At 38.1% G+C, this 20,870-nt stretch overlaps 1 protein-coding gene across 1 annotated transcript in view; it reads left to right on the plus strand.

The window, feature by feature from the left end:
* LOC139710809 (DNA polymerase lambda-like) overlaps window positions 1–20,613 on the plus strand; it is a 91,652-nt gene extending 71,039 nt beyond the window's left edge. Inside the window, exons 7-9 of the mRNA XM_071622717.1 lie at window positions 14,950–15,041; window positions 17,371–17,484; window positions 19,737–20,613. Coding sequence (XP_071478818.1) covers window positions 14,950–15,041; window positions 17,371–17,484; window positions 19,737–19,892 — 362 coding nt within the window. The 3' untranslated portion in view covers window positions 19,893–20,613. The remainder of the gene's footprint in view (window positions 1–14,949; window positions 15,042–17,370; window positions 17,485–19,736) is intronic.
* Window positions 20,614–20,870: the final 257 nt, after the last annotated feature.

Consider the following 20,870-nt stretch of genomic DNA (forward strand, 5'->3'; position numbering starts at 1 on the left):
GGCTCCAATTCCCCCAAATTAAGGAATCTTGAAAAAATTGGGCCCTTATTGTACATTTTCATCTTCCACTTGAGAATGCCTCGTCAAATTTTGGTAGAGCTGTGAATAATTTAGATTAGTGACTGCGTGAAAGGTGAACTTGCGATACTCAGGTGAGCGCTAGACCCGCGGGTCTCTTGTTTACAAATTGTATGTACAAATTATAAATGTGGCAAATTGTGAGGCGATGACATCATCAAATTTCTCATCCGCATATTCATCTTTACACACTCTTCTTGTATAGTTGGATTACTGTGAGTTGATGACGTCATCATTTCCACTGAATTTAGCATGTTTAGATCCATTATCACCACCCTACAATATGAAAACATGAATCTTCTTAATTTCATATCATGATAATTATTTCCATTATTTCTCTTTGTTTAACTTAAGTCATTTTGAGTATCCGGCTTCAGTCATTATACCAGAGTTAACATGATTGACGGAGAACTATACTTGAAATTGCTATTACTCACCATGTCCAAGTTAAGACTAGAAAGTGTGTAAACATCAGATGAGCAGAAGAAAATAAGTTTCATTAATCTGGACATCGCAAGAGAGTTATGAAATTCTAAAGTTTCAAATGTTTTCGCCGAATATATTTGTTTTGACATAGTAATAAATATATAGTGTCAAGTAACTGAGGTAATGATGGTGATCAGCCGACAGATCTGCCTTTAATTCGTACACAAAAATAACTTGATAACATTGGTTGATAATCTAGCAACTACAACCATTTGCGAGTTTTTCTTAGTATGTACAACAAACAGTTGATAAACATTATATTCTGTGATGTGCAAGCTAAATGTTTTTCTTTTTAATATCATGAAAAAACAAAAACACGAAGAAATGCATTTAAGATGTGTGTGGCTCTGGCATCGTAACTTCAGCTAATTTGCATGTGCGGTTGCTGTCACTTTCGTAGAAACCACTGAAACTCTTAAGAATTCCAGTAATTCTTGATGCTAAGCTGCATTTTGGTGAAACCCCTATACCATTAATTATTTGAAAGCTTTCTATCGCACTGAAGAACTTAAACAAGGTTTTAAGAAATGTGCCCCTGTGATTCCCCCAAAACTTGTATAGATCAGCTTGTTTCCCATGCAGTGACCCCTTTATAGTTTCTGCGCCAAAGAACTGAAACAACAGCGAGTATTTTGCACGTCTTCAAAATTACCTAGCTGTGATCGCGCTTGCAGAAGGTCGAAATCTGTTTTCCTGTCGATACAATTCATATGATACGTTATTTCCTTGAATCATACTACTTCTGATGATATGAATTAAAGTGATCCAGTTAGTGAATGATACTGTATAGGTAATGGTAGGACATCGTGTGAACATGCATGCCTTTGTATCATTTACAGAGAAAGCAACTGTAAAAAAAAACAAACAAACAAATATATATATATATATATATATATATATATATATATGTGTGTGTGTGTGTGTTTGTGTGTGTGTGTGTGTGTGTGTGTTTCAGCATACGGAGACGAACAACGGAGGCTTAAAGTAACGGATCAATAATGAGACGCTGAACAGTCATAGCGTCTCTCAAGATCTAGTGCAGTCTAGTGAAATTTCGTTGTCGCTTTTCATTCTTGCATGCATCCATTATGCATCCATTACTCTTAATGGCAGTGGAAAGTTGGACGTTCTAGTGAGCAAGTTGTCAGAACTCAGTAGTCACCACTTTGAAGTATATGCAGAGATTGTTGGTGCTCTGAATTCCCACAATGCTCAAGCGACGGCCCACGCGCGTCGTGCGTCACTGTTCTGATGGGTTCCCTGCTGTGTCAGCGTAAGATGCACGCTTCTCTTCACGGTCAACTTGATTTTTTTTCTTCTCATCCAATGACGAAGAATAGAAATAAACAAACAGCGTGGCTGAATTGTCATTAAAACATTTACGGATTTCCCCCATGCTCTTATGAAGCCACGACCACACGATCAACATTGATTATTCATATAATACTGAGAGGCAATGATGTCACATTTTATGTTAAGTTCCCCATTATGGTTTGTTTCGACATGAAAAAGTTCTGTAGAAATATCGCGATACTGTTGATATTAATAATTGCAACAATTTACAACGAAGCATCATTTGTTTTGTAACTAATTTCAACACTTGTTGTTGAATGGTTGCAAAATGATGCTTCCTAATTCGCTTTATTTGATTTTTGACAGGAGTCTTAACAAAACAGGAATCTTAATAAAGATTTGTGTGTATAGGTCAGAAGGAGACTTACTGGGTGATAACAACATCACCTCTCCCAAAGGTATGGGTTTTCAATTAAAGAAAACAAAAATGAATGTCTGAAAATCTCTCTTCTTTGATAAACCCTATCCGATTTCAGTGGAACTCATCATTTTGGGGTTTTCCCCCATTGTTTATGTACAACTGAGCCAACTCGAGTATGGCGTGCCATTTAGTGCCCGTAAAACACTACAGCTGTATATGTATACGGTATACACTCTCACTGTTATCCTCACACGAAACATACTATCCGGATACATCGTATCAAATGAACAGGAAGTAAACTCTTCCCAGAAGACCTGGAAACTTGGATTGGTGACACTTTTCCCAAGAAAGCTTGATAGATCGAAAGTTCAAGTAACATTCAGATTCAGATTTCATTATATTGTCCAATATAGGAAATTCGTTCTGTTGGCATTTATACAAATATACGTAACTATATCTACATGCATATATACATACATATGCATAAAATACAGTTCTCAATATACTATTATACGATCATAATTATACTCATAATAGAGTAAACAAATACATAATTACGGGCCGTTTATTATCAATTGCATTTACGGATCGAGAGCTGAACATAATGAGTTAAGGAAACGAAGTCCGTGCTGTCATTGACCTGTACCCTTTCTCTGATCTCATTAAAGTGTTGATGAAGAAGGTGATCAACTTTTCCTAATATTTATTCACAAAACTTATTTCAACATCATAATTACATTCATGTGTCAGATTTATCCCTTTGCAGTCATCTTGCCAGCATTTCACGACCTGCGCAAAATGGCGGCGATTATGAATGTTAAAGAGGATACAATTCTAAGAAGAATTCAAATTTTACTTATTGAAAATCGGGTTTGAAATGGCTGAGATATCCAAAAACAAAGTGAAACAAAGAGCTCCTAATAAAAGGCGGGTCTCACCTTTTATTAGAATCGCATACGTTTTGGATATCTCAACCATTTCAAAACCAATTTTCATCAAGGAAATTTTGAATTTCTGGTAGAATTATATGCTTTTTCATTTTTCATAAGATGTTTCTCATTATCTTAATATATATATATATATATATATATATATATATATATATATATATATCGTCAAGAGAAGTCAGAAACCTGAAGCCCCATCTCAACCGAAACTGTGTCATCCCTTTAAGAACAATAACGGTCTTGAGCGCAGAGCTAACAAGTCTCCCTCATTGTGTAGGAAGCTCCTCGATATGACATGAACAGTCTCTTCTGGTCATGATAAGGGAATGATAATACAAGCTCCCTCATTTTTGGAATGAGGTAATAAAAATGAACTCCAAAACTCGGTACAAATGAATTCCAAAAATGAGGGAGGCTGATGATTTTGTGGAATGTCCCTGATTTTGAATTGTTATGATTGTTGGCAGCCCTGGGATAGGGTTAGACAGACAGACAGACAGACAGACGGACAGACAGACAGTCAGACAGACAGACAGGCAGACGGGGAGAGGAGGACGAGGAGAGAGAGAGAGAGAGTACGTGTGTGTGTGTGTGTGTGTCTGTGTGTCTGTGTGTGTTTGTATGAACTCATGAAAGTAAAAATGTCTTGAATTTCTTGTAATGTGCAGAATATCTTTTATACAAGTCTGTTTTGGGAGCAAAACCGGGGTTTTACACATGCCAGACCTTCGTCGAAAGTTCGGCTAGAAACCCCAGAACGATCTCCACCTCCGCCTTTGTTTCGCCTGATGTTTTTGAAATTGCCAGTATGAACGCGTATACTCTGCCTCATCTCTCAGCGATGAAAATCTTTCTTCTTCTTCTTCTTCTTCTTCTTCTTCTTCTTCTTCTTCTTCTTCTTCCTCTTCCTCCTCATGACTGTGATTCTCCCCCATGACCCTCATCCAAGCATGGGGAAGTGGTATTTTTCGCTCACTTTCTGCGCCTTCAACATGTTAACCTGACTTAGCGCGCCCCGGCTCCACAAGGAACATCACATTACAAGGACTTACAAAGCATTTACTACTAGTATTTTTTCTGGCAGTGACAACAAATAAGATGGGAAAAGAGAACTGGGATTTATTCATTTATTATAATTTTTTTTTTTGAGGGGGTTGTCAATGTGATGATCATTGTTCTGTCTTTAAGATGAGGAAGGGGGAGCTAAAACGCATTTCAAAGAACTGTGTTAATCAGTTTCGAACTTTAATTCCCCAGCCAGAAACCAGAAACGGGCTGCCTGTCTTCTATACGTCTTTGCATGGACGCGTGTTCCCGCGCCACCATCAAGAAAGATCCTTTAAATCGGCGTGTGTTTCCAGTTTATACTTTCACAGCCAGAATGTAATTAAGCCAATTCGTGTAAGACCGCGTACAGCCACTTTTCCGGGTTCGACACTGATTTCCTGCTACTGGCGCTTTCTCTCGATACACAGCTAGTGAATACGTCAGAACTTTAAGGAAGACACTTAATTCCCCCTCTTGATTCAGTAGTATCAATCCGCTTGTGAATTAAGAAAAAGGGACTATATGGAACCTGTGGAAGATTCTTGTGCATGCCTGACTTGTGAGAATGTGTGACTGAAGTATACGCCTCAGGCTGGAAGGTATAGACAAAAGGATGTCTAGCACTTGTTGTCCCCGCCGAACGAGTTCGAGCAGGGGACTATGAAACGGGCTCCGTACGTGTGTGTGTCCGTGTGTCCGTCCGTCCGTCTGTCCGTCCGTCTGTCTGTCTGTGCGTCCGTGTGTGATCAAAATGTTCAATTTGCTACTTCTCTGTCATTTATGAGCCAATTTTGATTCTGTTTGCTTTATATGATAGCACTACATGGGAGCTTTGAAACTTCTACACAGAATTTCAGTTGTGACCTTTGACCTTGACCTTTGACCTATATTGTACATTTTGCTTCAAAATGCTACTCCTTCGCCATTTCTAACCCGATTTCGATTCCGTTTGCTTTATGTGATGGCACTAGGTGAGGGCTTCAAAACTTCTACACAGAATTTTGACCTTTGACTTCTTTGACCTTTGACCTTGATTTTTGACCTATATTGTACATTGGCTACAAAATGCTACTCCTTCGCCATTTCTAACCCGATTTCGATTCCGTTTGCTTTATGTGATGGCACTAGGTGAGGGCTTCAAAACTTCTACACAGAATTTTGACCTTTGACTTCTTTGACCTTTGACCTTGATTTTTGACCTATATTGTACATTTTGCTACAAAATGCTACTCCTTCGCCATTTCTAACCCGATTTCGATTCCGTTTGCTTTATGTGATGGCACTAGGTGAGGGCTTCAAAACTTCTACACAGAATTTTGACCTTTGACTTCTTTGACCTTTGACCTTGATTTTTTACCGATATTGTACATTTTGCTACTAAATGCTACTCCCGGCGGGGACATATTTTACGCACCGCGTAATTTCTACTTTTCCTTGTGAATGTTTGCTAATGGCGTATATGATGTATAAAGCAGTGCCGTATATTAATATACGGCACTGGTATAAAGGATTGCTCAAAAGAGTGAAATTTGGTATTTAATGCCACATTTCTGTGAAATTAATCAAACTTGCCAAGAGAGAAAAAATAAAGACAGTTGCTGGTGCTCAATTTGTGTTTTCATGTATTAATTCCTATACTTCTTAGATTTCTTAGGACTAGAATCATTCTTATATTATACCAGACAAGGTAAAATTTTTTTCTTTCCCAACTCTATTCATATTTCGAAATATACACAATGATGAAATATAAAGGTCCTCTTTTATGGAATGTTTAAGCAGATATTGCCTTATGTTCAGTACACCATCAGCCTTTTTACAATCTTGTGTAAAGAGAAATTTGAAACATCTTTTCAGGCGATAACTTTACTCCTTGCATACAATGTTATTGCAAATCATGCCTTTAATCCGTGGGTTTTTAAAAGGGGGTGGCTAGTAACTGATCAGTGGGAATCAGTGAGAATGTTGGGGGATGATTGCTCCAATTCTTGTGGGATTCATTTAAGAGCACATTGTACTTAGTATATCTATTGTGTGAAAATTATTTGCTTCAGAACGGTCTCATATTCAAGTAATGTGCAGTTTAATGCCCCGTCACTGTACAGGCATGCTAACCTGGAAACATTAAACTGCACATTACTTGAATATGAGACCGTTCTGAAGCAAATAATTTTCACACAACAATAGATATAATGTACTCTAAAATTAATCCCACAAGAATTGGATCAATCATTCCCCAGCATTCCCACTGATTCCCACTGATCAGTTACTAGCCATCCCCTTTAAAAATACTTGTCACATTCTTGCATGTTCTCTCTTAATATACGCCTTTTATGTAATGTTGTGTCTCACTTTTCCTGTAATCCTTTATAGAATTATTCTTGTTTGAGATCAACCGTAGTATAGAGAGGCAGTTAGGCCGGCAATAATTTTATTGCTATTTTGATGCCTTCATTGAATTAGTTGACCTTTTTCGACAGTTTTACTTGGTATTATAATCTTCTTTTCAAGCAGCTGGTGGAAAAAATGAAATAAATGAAAAAGAGAAATGAAAACCATACTATAGTGCGCCTGCTGTAATCAAAACAATACAAACCAACTGTGAGAAGTTCACCGTAAACTTTTAAATCCGGATAGCGGATGTTAGAGACAAGAATTAACGGATGTAGGAGGAACTGTGGTTATCTCCATGATCTCGGTGACTTTCAGTGAAAAGAGCTGAAACCATAGCTTTTTGTTGTTTTTATTCGAACAGGCTGTATTGTGATTGATCCAATTCCTTCCCACAAAACTTCCTTCCTATCTCTCCAGTCACCGGATGATATCTTCCCTCTGTTTTATTGTCATCATATGACTAGTTATACTCTCCCTTCACGCTGTTCTTGTCATTGCAAAGAAAGAAGTGGCTGTTGTTATTTACTTTATGACCCACACCTTTATTCCTGATCTAGGAACAATGCAGTTACTTGTATTGTCAATGTGATGTTAGTTCAGAGCACCAGATCGTTTGAAGTGCATCTAGTTGTTTTTATTTTTGTTTGTTTTTTTACTACTCTGTACATCTGCCGGCAAAATCTTTTCCCGACGCTCCTGAATAACGAATAATTATTCATATCTTACCGCTTATATTGTTCGTCCGGATTGCTTGACATCGTTCATGTATAGAAGACCGCGAGGGCGGTATTATACGAGGCATATCACATGCATCTGGAATAAAGAATTTCGATCACTCAAACATTATTATTATGATATCAAAAGCCCAGGTCACATTGGTAAAAGATCGCGAAGTTTATCCTCGAGAAGTCTTCGCGATATTTGCTCGTCCCTCCACACCGACAGCCTAACTTTTCGATGTTTCAGTTCTGGAAGTAATAGGGTTGCTGGTGCGCATGCGCAACAAAGAAGAAGGAGCGACCGTCTGCTGTGACAGCTAGCTATTGGTCACCTGACAAACTTTGGACGCTTTCAGTCAGTGTCACCTGCGAGCGTTCAAATTTCCTTATAGTTTGAGTGGGAAGTTTCGCGAGAAGTTTTCGGGAAATTTGCGGTCATCCTGGCTATTATGGCAAAACTTCGAGATCTTAAACTACGCGATCTTTTGTCAGTGTTACCGCAACTATTGTCGACATTCTAAGGACTTGCCTAACATGCCAGTAACCCGTCGGGCGGTTTCAGATTACATTGTGAGGAGGAAACTCCTCTCCATCTTCAAGTTATCCTCGATAAGGAGAATAAAAATATGAAACAAAAAGATTCCCTGGACGTACTACAATCTCAGAGCATATAGGCCTATACCCGATCGTGGTTGCTATACAATTGTACGTAATTTTGTACAATTGGTTATCGATATCAACAAATCGGGCCACATCAGTCTCCATCGATCTTCCGCGCTATAGTGTGAATCGCTTGCAGCTTGGTGGAAAATACGATTGCTATAAAGCACGATCGATCATCGTGCACGTAACTTTCTACCTATACCACTTGTAAATGGGGAGGGCGCTTCAGTATAAATCGTTTCAGAGCCTTATGCATATTGTTTATACATAAATCGTGTATGCATACGATCTAAATCATTTTTGCACTATTGATCTAAAATACTCCAAACAACTCATTATCCTGGCAAATCGCGTCAGCCAGACAGGTTTCTTGGTAGACCCTACCTTGTATTGTGAGCAAATTCCAATTAGTGGTGGAAGATGAATTGTGAGTCCTTCTGAGAATTATGCTTTCACTTTAAAGAAAGGTGGTTACGTAGCTCGATAACTTTATTAAAGGTATATCAATCCATCACGTGTTTGAATTAATTTCGAAGTGAGTTACGATATATTCAATGTTGAGAATACTGTGCATAATGCGCAAAATTGTGAGTTATTTGGGTGACCTGATTTGCATGTGTATACCAATGAGCATTATACCTCATTTGTCCTTTGAAATTCCACAACTCTCTGTAATTTCTGTGTTCGATTTTATGTCACTTTCACTTCATTTTTGACCGTCAACCAGTCACGAAAGGGAATTCCCCTGTGAAGAGCAAAATTTCGATGTTGCGTATTCAACTCCTGATCTTAATTCAACGCGTGTTGAGGTTTATTGTGTTGCATGCAAACCAAACGCCAGACACAATGTTGTGAAGAGTGAGCGAAACTGTTTTTGTTGTGTTGCTATTCTAATCTAGCTTGGCATTGTTCTATATGAAAGTGAGATATTTTCGCTGAGTGTTCGGCCTAATCTAATAAGGAAGTATAGATGAGGAGGGTTTTGTCATTGAATCAGTTTCTTAGTAGGACCATCATTACTTTCCGATTTCATGGTTTAGAGGAAATGGAAAAGAAGAGAGGGTAACATGGGAAATATCGCATGACGAGGGAAAGAAGGAAATACTGGACATCAATGTGAACAACCGATGATTTTCTGAACCTTTGAGCGCGGTAAAGGCGCTGAGGACCCCTTTTGTGCGTGTGTGTGTGTGTGTGTGTGTGTTTGTTTTTTTGTTTTTGTTTTTTGCTTGTCAGCTGAAGAAACCCGGAAATGGAGTGAGAAAGATGCGGCGAAGACCTTTTTTTTTTTCTTCTTCTTCTTCGTGTTATCTCATGAAACCCGGAAGTGCCCCCCCCCCCCCCCACACACACACACACACTTTTGAAAACGTGGCGCCGGCCATGTCTCACACCCATTAATAAGTCAACCATACAGAAGCCCAAAGATAATGACTGTTTAGCGATCAATGCAAAACAGTTTTTATTTCATTCCAGCAACTCTCCAACACTGATATGAGGAAGTCCCAATTGCAATGTGATACCAACACTTGATCGAACCAAGTTTGTTACTCCAATGTGTCAAAGCGTGTGAATTAACGTATGCTGTCTAATACTTTATGATTTATCAGACCCTTGACTCACAAGTTATTTTCTATATAATTCATTTTCTGATATTTTTGGACTTTCTTTTCCGGGCAAGTAGAATTCAAGTGTTCTGCAGCAATTTTGAAAATCTACTTGCCCGTCTGGGCAACTGGTTATGTATATATATATATATATATATATATATATATATATATATAAGTAACAAAGCTGCAACAAAGCTCATGCTGTATTCACCAACGGTTTATTTCTTCGCACAAATTTTCGAGCGTCTCGCCGCCCTTTCTCAAGTGTTGATACTCAACACTTGAGAAAGTTGGAAAAGTGAAAAAGTCACTTTGAAAAAGTCACTTTCTCAAGAAAGTGACTTTCTTGAGAAAGTCCACATATCCAAGTGTTGTATCAACACTTGAGAAAGGGCGGCGAGACGCTCGAAAATTTGTGTGAAGAAATAAACCGTTGGTGAATACAGCATGAACTTTGTTGCAGCTTTGTTACTTATCTTTTTACCTTGCCAACACGTGGACTACCTTATCAACATATATATATATATATATATATATATATATATATATATGTATATATATATATATATATATATATATATATATATATATATATAGCGCCCTGCCCATTACAAAATGTATCTAAGCGCTTCACAGATAATAACGCCGTATGAACAGTGACAATTAATGAAAGAAACAAACATACAAACCAATTACAAGTTCGAAGTTTCTTTAACTACATTATCATCAGTATTGTTCTTCAAAATCTGTAATAATTATATAGGTGCGTCTGGTGAGCCAATTCTCGGAAGCGCCAAGAGCCTCTCTCGTATTATCGCTGTATCAGCGAGCAGTTTCCTATACATAATAGATGCCAGGGACTAATACATTGTTGTATCGAAAGTGTCAAAGGAATGAAGAGGCCGGGCCAAATGAAGCGTTTGTTAAATTCACGAGGGTCTTTCCCCGTAGCTGAGAAGGGAGCGCAGAGTTGTCACGCTATCAGGCAGAGTCGAGCAACCTAAGCATATGGCCCAGAAACCCGTCCGATTTTGTTACCGATATCGTAGAATTTACGAATCAGCAGAACTCTGTTCAAAGAAGTAGTTTTAGCATAATACATTGTGCACTGAAAATTTAGCAATTATTCCACCGGTCAAAGTGACTAGTTGATAATGATGATATGATAATGATAAACACGAATTTTAATATATCAATATACATAGGGCATGATACAATAGTAGTGCGTAATCTCCCTATGTGCTCAAGAAAAGGACAGATTATTAAAAAAAAACATTCAATTTCAATTCCAATGATACCGAGTTTCATGTTTGTTTACACTGTAAAAAAAAAGCGTTTTCAATTAATTAATCATTGTTAGTCGACGCTGAATTATTCAAAATAATATATAGGTGTGGTTAGGTGCTTTTTCCAGAGATATGAATATTACTGACTCGCCCTGAATTTCATTTGAAGATGACAGTTGAAGTCAAAAATAGCACCCGTCCTATTATTCTCCACAATGGTCATGGAGATGAAGGTGATGAGGATGTGACTCGGCTTTCCTCTGGTTTTCTCTGCAAGCTGATTGTTTTCATTTTGTGTCCTCTCTGATGTGACAATGACAACAACGATATTGCAAACACATCCGAAAGCTTATTTTCAGTATAGGCTACATCTGTTGTCAAACTAGAGTTTTTGCGGTGTGAGTATATCACGCGGAATTGATATTTTAGTGATCAATTCAAGGTATTATCTCATCGATTGGTAATAATTTATCATTGTTGTTTTTGTAATTTTATATTCTTCAATATTATGTTACTTTCCCATACTAATCGTGATGCTCGAGGCACTCCACGACACAAATATATAGGCCTACTTCCCGTTCGTTCCTTTCCTCCAAGACGAAATAACTTTCTACGATTGTTCAGCTGAAATGGCAATTTAGATAGCTTTATTGATAATGTAATGGTATAACTCTAACCTTGGAAAATCAAATCCCATTTCATTATTCGGTTCTAGCGCGTCACGACATTATAGGTCGTATATAGGCCTACCCCCTTTTCCTCGACGACAAGACGAAATAATTTGGTGTAATTGTACCATTGAAATGGCAAATAGCTTTATAAATAATCAGGCACATGTGTACTTTAACTTGTGAAAAATCAAATCCCATTTTATGATTCAATTATGGCATTGGTAGTTTGAATACACAGACATAATAGTATACGTCATGTATATAGGATTGTGTCTCTGTACAAGTGTTTTATTGAAAGCATCATTTACAGCACAAATCTGAGAATATTCTAGAACCGTATTCAATATTTTGTAAATGATAATAAAATTCATTTCAACAGCATAAGATGATTTCCGAATCATTCATATTATGTCGTTTTGTGGCAAGCATTGAAGACGTCATCGTGGCAACGTGTTTCGAGCGTAATTGGACCCCGCTTATCGTTGGCACACCCAAGTTAAATATGATCTGAAATTCGCGGTCATATTGGAATGCAACGAGTCCTGCAATTAAAAAAAAAAAAAGATGTGGACCGCGGTGTAGGCCTCTTGTGTGTGTGTGTGTGTGTGTGTGTGTGTGTGTGTGTGTGTATGTGTGTGTGTGTGTGTGTGTGTGTGTGTTGTATGTGTGTGTGTGTGTATGTGTGTGTGTGTGTGTGTGCAGTGGCGGATCCAGAGGGGGGCTCAACCGGCTCATGCCCCCCTTTATTTTTCGTTAAAAACAAAAGAAATAAAAAGAAAAAAATGAAATGAAACCCGGAAATGGCACCAGAAATAGGGCCTGTAAGTTGCGCCCCCCCCCCCTCTTTACAGAATTTGGATCCGCCCCTGGTGTGTGTTTTTTTTTTTTTTTTGGGGGGGGGGTGATTGGAGGGTTGGTTGAATCTGGAGTCATATAATATTGCTTCCTTCCCCTCCCCCTCACCACCCTCCCAGTTATCTTTTCTTCTCTTTCTTTGTATTCGCCAAAGGAGTTAGTGTGCGGTAGGGGTGGGGGACTGTCCTGACTCCCATCCCCGGTTCCCCAGCCCCTGCACTTGTCGACATTGTAATACGCAGTTTTCACGAGCGTTGGGTCTCACCAAACCAAGGAGGTACTTGGCAAGCTCGCCCAAACAAAATACAAATTGTACCTCCGTAGATATTACTCACCTGTAATTTCACCGGATCCTACTTGCCATATCCGTGGCAGAGATAGAAAGATAGTACAGTAGGTACACTTGGCGCTTATAGATAGCAAAGGAATGGCAAATATCTGCATGAGAAGGAAGCTTTAGATTTACATCTGTTATTTGTTTTCTATAATGACGTCCTATTTAATTTGATGAAGCTTGCAAAATTTTGTTTGTTAGACGATGTGGAGTGTAGCCAACTTGAACGTGGTGTAGAATTACATTCACTCATAATGCATGGTCCACCTGTTCCAAACCGACGCGCACAGTGAACTTTGACCCCAAGCGAACAGAAAATGTCAAAAAAATAACTGTGACTCACTGATCTCTATGTAGAGGTCATTACTGTGACCCCATTGATGATCTCCACCGTGTACAATCACTGGCAATCGCGGCATTTCGATGTTACAGTGTTCACTCAGAAAACCGTCTTTATAACCCACGTACGATAATGTCTTATTCAATGTCAACAATAAAAAAATACATCGATTACAATTGGTGATGGTTCATTCAAAATATGCACACACACAAAAAAAAAAAAATCGGGGGGCATGAAAACATGCTGACTCACAAACACCGGCGTGTTTGACAGGAAAATGAATTCGCAAATTGAGTGCCTCGTGGGATGTCGTCTGTACCATAATGACAACAAAATACTAGTGATCATTGTTTCTCGCACTATTGTCTGTTATTGCATACATCATCATGTTTTTTTTGTGTGTGTGTGTGTGTGTGTGTGTGTGTGTGTGTGTGTGTGTGTCAGTACTCTTGTTGTTTGTTTTTGTTGAGATGGTTAATTAACATCAGATGGAAACTTTGTCTTGTGACGTTGCATTAATTCTCCGTTGGGTACTTTTTAAACGTTTCTTCTTCTTCTCCTTTTTTCTTACTGTTTACGAAGCAGAAGTGATGACGGGTTCTTTATAACGTTGTTAACACGTATGTCGATTTGTCGCGAGGATGCCCACGAGTATGTCCAAACACGAATGGTGATTGTTACGCTTGTAACTTCCAACTCTGAAAAGTCCCCTATGGCTTCCAACTCTATATTTTCTTCGCCAGCATGTATTTATATTAGAGTCAATAATTTGAATCGAAATGCCAAGCAGATCCAACAAAACCATTAATTCACTGACATCAGCGTTTCATAAGACTGGCAAATCCTCTCACGCCACTACCATGGTCGTTTCATAAGACTGATAAATCCTGTCGCGCCTTGCGTGGTATATACCCTTGTTATTGTGTGGCTCATCAAAACAATAGTGACGAAGGAACCGACGTACATGATGGAAGAACTAATAGCGGGAGGTGGGAGTAGATAATCCCGTGGTGTAATTATCGTCACCAAGTTGCTATGTGGGTTAGTCAAATCTGCTTTTTCACATTGTATGGAATAGGCAAATTTATCCTATCGATTGCGTAAAAAATATGATCGTTCAATCGTTTGGTATCGTTCGTCATTTTGTTACGTGAAAATATTTTCCCATGGGAGAACATTACAAAAATGTTCTGCCCATGGGCGAACATAACCAATGTGCCTCCATCACGTGACTGTGTTTAGCCAATCACTAACCGGTATTTGACTAACGCATTAATATAACGCTTTGTAGCCCGGATCGATAGCTTTTTAACATGCAGAGTGGATCGCAATAGAGAGCTTTAACTGAGATCTATATAAACAAAGAGCAAAATATTATGTGAGATAGTAATATGTCAATTGGCGTCTTTAGCGTCTCATCTGCTCAGCAAAATTGTATTTGGAAAGTTAAAATACAGGAAAGTTGTTTGGAGAATGAACATTGTAAACTGTTTTCAGGAGACGGTAAAAAAAAAAACACCACACACACCCACACACACACACACACACACACACACAAACAATTACGCGTAACGAGCATTGAGAATTTAGGGTTTCTGGGACGAATACTGAACTAGGGCTTTCTATAGCTCAGTCGGTAGAGCACCAGGCTAGCATCTGGAGGTCTCGAGTTTGATTCCCGATGGAATCCCATTTTCTTTGCTCAATTTTCCACTAACAACCTTTTCAAACACACTGTGTAAATTCACTCGGCTATATAAGAATTACATTATCATAAACATTCGTATTTCATTGTTTTCCAACCACAGGTTTTATCACCGATGATCTCATTAAAGTTGAAGAAAAGGGTGAGCAAAGAAAGTACATGGGTGTGTGCCGACTTCCGGGAGAAAACAGAAAGGTACAACGAAGAAATGAGCAAAATATTGATTCTGCTGTTATACGCTTTTGTTCATTGTAATCTTAATCATCATTATGTCACTGTTATCATGACTGTTGTCATTATAACATTAACTTCATGATTATCATTATCATTGTTCTAATTATTATTAGTAGTTAGTAGCATATAATCCTGTATTTTTTTTTTTTTTTAGCCTAAAGATTTTGAGCACACTGTGCTGAAATGGTTCGGTGACTATTTTCTTTAATACCTTAAACAGCAAATTACATCAGTACTCAAATTGTCATGAATGTCAAACCATGGTCCTACTACACACATGGACTAATCACATAGGTCTTTCTTTGATCCTAGCATCACTGCTGCCACCTGAGTATGTACATCTGAATGAGTACATTCAGATGTTTGGATATGAATTATAATGACGATGTTGTAATCGGCATCGTCACTTACAAAAGAATCATTTTATTCATGTCGGTCTTATTTGGCTGAGGTGTCTTTTTAGACTAAACTGCCTTTGAATAAACACCAATGATGGGGAGCGGCAAACCTGAAAACATGACAATTTTTGTGACACAATATTGGTAATTACTGCAGTGGACACTATCTTGTGGACACGCAGTAAACATTGATGGTATAAAGGCATACATGTCGGTCTACGGATACTGTCCGTGTTTACTTTGAAACAATGTGCGAAAAAATGGGAAAAATTAGATTACAAGTCACAACCAACCTGCCCAAATATTTTCTTTCTCTTGTAAAGCAAGTGCATTCCGCAAATGAAATTGCTGGAGCGATGATTTCCCAAGAGAAGTACACCGACTACAACTACACATGAAGACAGCTAAATATCTTTTGCGCATGTGGTTTTTAGATTTCTCAAAGCGCCGTGTTGTTTTTGTCCAGGCTGGCTGTCGGCGAACATGATGGGATCAAAGCAGGAAAGCATGTTTAGAATGTTTTGTGATACTTTTGACAGAAATAGGTACATGAATTAATTAACGAGCGATGGACGTCCATGTAGTAGGTCCATGGTCAAACACTACGTTCCCCTGGGCAAAATTCTTGGCCCGCTTCTTTTTATCTTGCATGCATTTGAATGACCTCCCGAATGCGATGAAACATTGTAAGATGTCGCTGTATGCAGACGATGCTTGCACATTGTGTGTCGAGTCAAACGATCCAAATCAGTTCTATATAGACAATAATCTATTGTTCGAATATCGATCTGAAATCAGCCACCACGTGCCTCTGTCAATGTGGGCTTTTGTTGAATGTATACAAGTTAGTGTAAGCTGATATTGTTTGGAACAAAGAAAGAAAATTAATAACTAAGTTTAGAGGTGTAAGAATTCACATACACGAAAGACACCTGGAGACCCTTTGTCAATTAAATACCTCAGAGTGATTTTAGACAATCAGTTTCCTTGGGCAGGTTAATTTGAATATGTAAAAAAAAATAGTAATAATAAAATAGAAATAAAAATCTGCGAAACTTTAGTACGTTGCCACGAACAAGAGAAATAAACCTTTGATAAAGAAACTGCAATCATTTATCTTTGCAATAAGGGGCTTTCTGAAGAACAGCTTTAAGCTGTGTGCGAGTTTGTACTTATCGTAAATAATGTATAAAAAAGAAGTATTAACACTCTGGTTATGATAATATACAGTCCCGAGAACATGGTTTAGCTATGACACCATTCTCAACTTTTTGCCATCATTTCAAAATCTGACCCAAGTGTCTCCAATATCTGGTGATTTCCCGTGTACTCAGCACATCCGGTTCCCATGTATTCAGTATAATACTAACAACACGTCATTACTAGTAATTATAAACTGACACTCACTATTGGTTTGAAATAAAGAAAACAAACAAAAACTCTATTTCCTGTATTCTTGTGAACGTCCGGAGTCAGGTTTTGATTTCTCTAGCATGCAGTGCTAGTAATGCTGTTACTACATCCCGCTATATCTCGTCATCATACCAGTAGACATCGTAGTCTGTTATCTGTTGAAATGAATTTATAGCCTTTGTTCGATATCTATAAATTGTTTACCGAATCTATACATTGCATATACAATGTACTGGAAATTGGTTGCGCTACGTGCATTACAGCATATCGCAGGCAATGGATTGGTATCACAAGCAGAATTAAAGAGCAACAAAACGAGACATGCAATTATAAGGCAAGAAAGCGTGGTGAATTAACCTGAATGGCCACGGACGAAATGGTAGAAACTTAAAGCTGAACTTTTTTTTTAAATCCTCTTATGCATTTTTACTTCGTTATTTCTATCTTAGCTTTGTGTGTTTTGTGTTGTTTTTTCACAGCATCGTCGCATTGATATCATAGTTGCACCGTACAGCGAGTACCCGTGTGCTCTTGTTCATTTCACGGGATCGGGGCATTTCAATCGCTCCATGAGGGCGCTCGCCAAGAAAAAGGTACGTGGCGAGTTGCACACAGTGTAGTGAAAATAATATCCCCCATGCGAAGGTGTTTTACCGTGTATAATGTGTGTAATTCCGCCGCAAAGCAATGTCAACAAACAGACGGCAATTGTCGCTGATTGGCAGAGCTGTGGCATTTTCACTTTCAGAAATGAAAGCCAGATTACTCGATTTATTTTGATTATGGTTCTTTCAGTCAGTGCCAGGTCTTCATCAATTTATAGTTGCTCATCACCTAGGCAATCATCAGGATGACAAATTGAAATCTCGTTCTGGTTATTTTTCTTTCTGTCGGTGCCAAATGATTGCTCATGATAATATGATAGCACTAAAGATCGATGCTGAGAAAAGCCGACACTTTCCTCTAATAGACAGAAAGAGGGAGAAAAGGGAGTGCTGAAGAAAACATTTGACAAGCAAGCCAACCAAATAGTGTTCGCAAGTCATGGTGAAGCTATTTTTGTGCCGGAGGCATTATGTTTTCGGGTTGTCCGTCCATCCGTCCTTCCATCCGTAATCAATTTTGTGGACAGCGTAACTAAAAAAACGGTTTGAGGTATCGTAATGAAACTTGGCATGTATGATATATGTATGAGTGGGCAAAGCTGTGCCTATCAACTTTTAAGTGCACATGCTCAAGGTCAAATGCTCAAAATTTCACTATTTCCCCCATATCCATGCAATACAAACTTAGTGTATACATGAACTTCCAAATAAGGATTCTCCAGAGAGAGTTTTGGGTCATGAGGTCAAAGGTCAAAGGTCAATGGTCAAGTCAAAATGTTGAAATTTCCCATTTTTCTCCAAATGGTTCAAGGTATCTTCATGGAACTTAGTATGTGTGCATGTACTGACTGGCAGTGATTATCTAGGGAATTTGGGGGGTCATGGGTCAAAGGTCATGGGGTAAAAGGTCAAGGTCAACTCCTCAGAATGTCACTACTACCCTCATATTTATGCAATGCCTGGAGGATTTTTCTTGAAAATTAATATATACATGTATCACCCAATAGAGATTCTCTGGGAAGTTTCTAGCCCAAAGGTCAAAAGGTCAAAGGTCAAGTGAAAGTGCTAAATTTCACTTCTTCCTCCATATCTCAAAACTGACTCAAGGTATCATCATGAAACTTAGTACATATTTATGCATGTTCTACCTGACAGTGAATTCTGGGAATTTTAGGGTCATAAGGTCAAAGGTCAAGGGTCAAAGGCCAAGTTTAAATGCTAATATTTTATTATTCATTACTGAAATTATACTTTTTCTCCATACCTTGAAAATTACTTCATGCATAAATGTATAAAAGGGTCGAAAATCAAGTAAAAATCCTCAAATTCCCAAATACCTGCACTTGGTACTTGGTACTTGGTACTTAGTTAAGATCCTCCTGAATACTCCCACTGGAGTTTTAACTCCAGTGGGAGTTAAAAGACAATTTAGCCATTCATCCAATTAAGTGTAGTTCAAGGAAAGTGAATATTCAGCACATTTGTGACAAATCTGTCATTTTAATATTTTGCCAGTTCTGTGAAACTGTCATCCTACATTGTCAAGACATTGTACTATAGACCTGTTAGGAGAACCATGCATTATGGCGGAGGCATACCAGTCGCTATAGCGACGTTTTTAGTTGTAAATGTGAAGTAAAGACCATTTTTCATTTCTATCTTTCCTGAATTTTCCTTACGTAAAGCCACTTTCAATACACAATGTGTACATCTGGAATGCAGATGATGAGAAAATTTGTAAATTTGGAAGAAACTTAGAACCAAATCGTCCTTGTTTCCTATGTGCTACCTATAATATTGGGCTTTTATACCTTTTTTTAATTGCTGTGCAACATCATGAAATCAATGCCCAAGTTACATCTGACCTAAATGGCATGAAATTAAGTTGATAAAAAGGTAACAGTATTCGTACGGGGTGAAAGCAAAGTTTCAACCACATAAAATGTACTTTGCTCTTGTTTGTTATCATGGTACAGACCATAGTATTAAAGAAATTTTAGGATTACATTATTTCATTAACTCTAAAAAAAAATATATTTCTATGCCTCGTATCAATTTATTATATTTTTGTTGTATGCTCTTTTATATTTGAATTATGTTATGACATGTGAATGAAATGAAATATTTTGTAATGTTATGCTCTAATAAAAAACAAATAAAAAAAGTAATCAAATATGAATTTGAATTGCACCAACCTACTAGACCTAACAATGACTCCTCCTTCTGGTTATTACTTTCAGGGCATGTCCCTGTCCGAGCATGCTCTGCGGACCGGTGTGGTGCGGCGAGGCAACGAGAAGATTCACGAAGGAATACCTCTCCCAGTCAACAGCGAGGAGGACATCTTCCGCCATCTTGGGCTAGAGTATCGGGAGCCACACGAGAGAGATTACTGACATGATACCGGGCTTCTTTTCACCGTTGAAATAGGGCTTTATGGGGAATTGACAAGTCGAGACCAGTCCTGTTTTATTCATTGTGGGAATAAGGTCTGAGAGTAAGTGTCCTACTTCATGCAGTGTAATCTCCATACAAAGTTTTCTGTCAAAGGTAGCTTATTAGTTGATTTACCTTGCACAAATTGATTGAGCGCAATGTCTAGTTGCAATTATAGATATGAATTAAGTATTAGTTATGAGTTGAAAATGTCATACATCAAAGATATTTTTTTGATTACATTGGATTGAATCTGAAATTTCCACGTAAAATGAAAGTGTATAGATGCATTGGGAAGGAACCTTAAATTGCTGTCCTTAGAAAGACTCTGTTAGTATCGTGGTGGATATTTATTAGTCAAACCTTGCTTAAAGGGAACGCAAACCCAAAAAGCGATGTGGATTGAGTGAAAGCAGCAATATTAGTAGAACACATCAGTGAAAGTTTGAGAAAAATCGGACAGTCGATACAAAAGTTATGAATTTTTAACGTTTTGGTGTTGGAACCGCTGGATGAGGAGACTACTAGAGGTTATGACATATGAGTGGACCACAATACAAAGAAAATATAAAGGAAATTCAACAAAAATTCACTTTTCTAGCATTATGAAAAAGCACTTGACTAACCGCTTTCAAAAAGCAGGGGGAATAATTGCTACCCTTAACATATGTCAGTATCAAGTTGATGGAATTTGTAATTTTCATGAAAAATGAATTTTTGTTTTGATGTTTTGATTATTTTTGCTGCTTTCACTCAATTCACATTGCTCTTTGGGTTTGCCTTCCCTATAATGAGTTGTTTGATAAAGTTCAACTGCATCAAAATGGACTCCAGCATACAAAAGTTTTCAGAATTATTTGTGGCATCACTCAAAGAAGTGCAGATATGAGCCATTTTTTCTGGTCAAAGATGTCTTCGGTCTGGTCCACTGATCTCTA

The sequence above is a fragment of the Diadema antillarum genome, unplaced genomic scaffold (genome assembly GCF_040938485.1).
Source record: "Diadema antillarum isolate AM-2024a unplaced genomic scaffold, OU_Dant_1.0 seq00001569_RagTag, whole genome shotgun sequence".
Classification (NCBI taxonomy): domain Eukaryota; kingdom Metazoa; phylum Echinodermata; class Echinoidea; order Diadematoida; family Diadematidae; genus Diadema; species Diadema antillarum.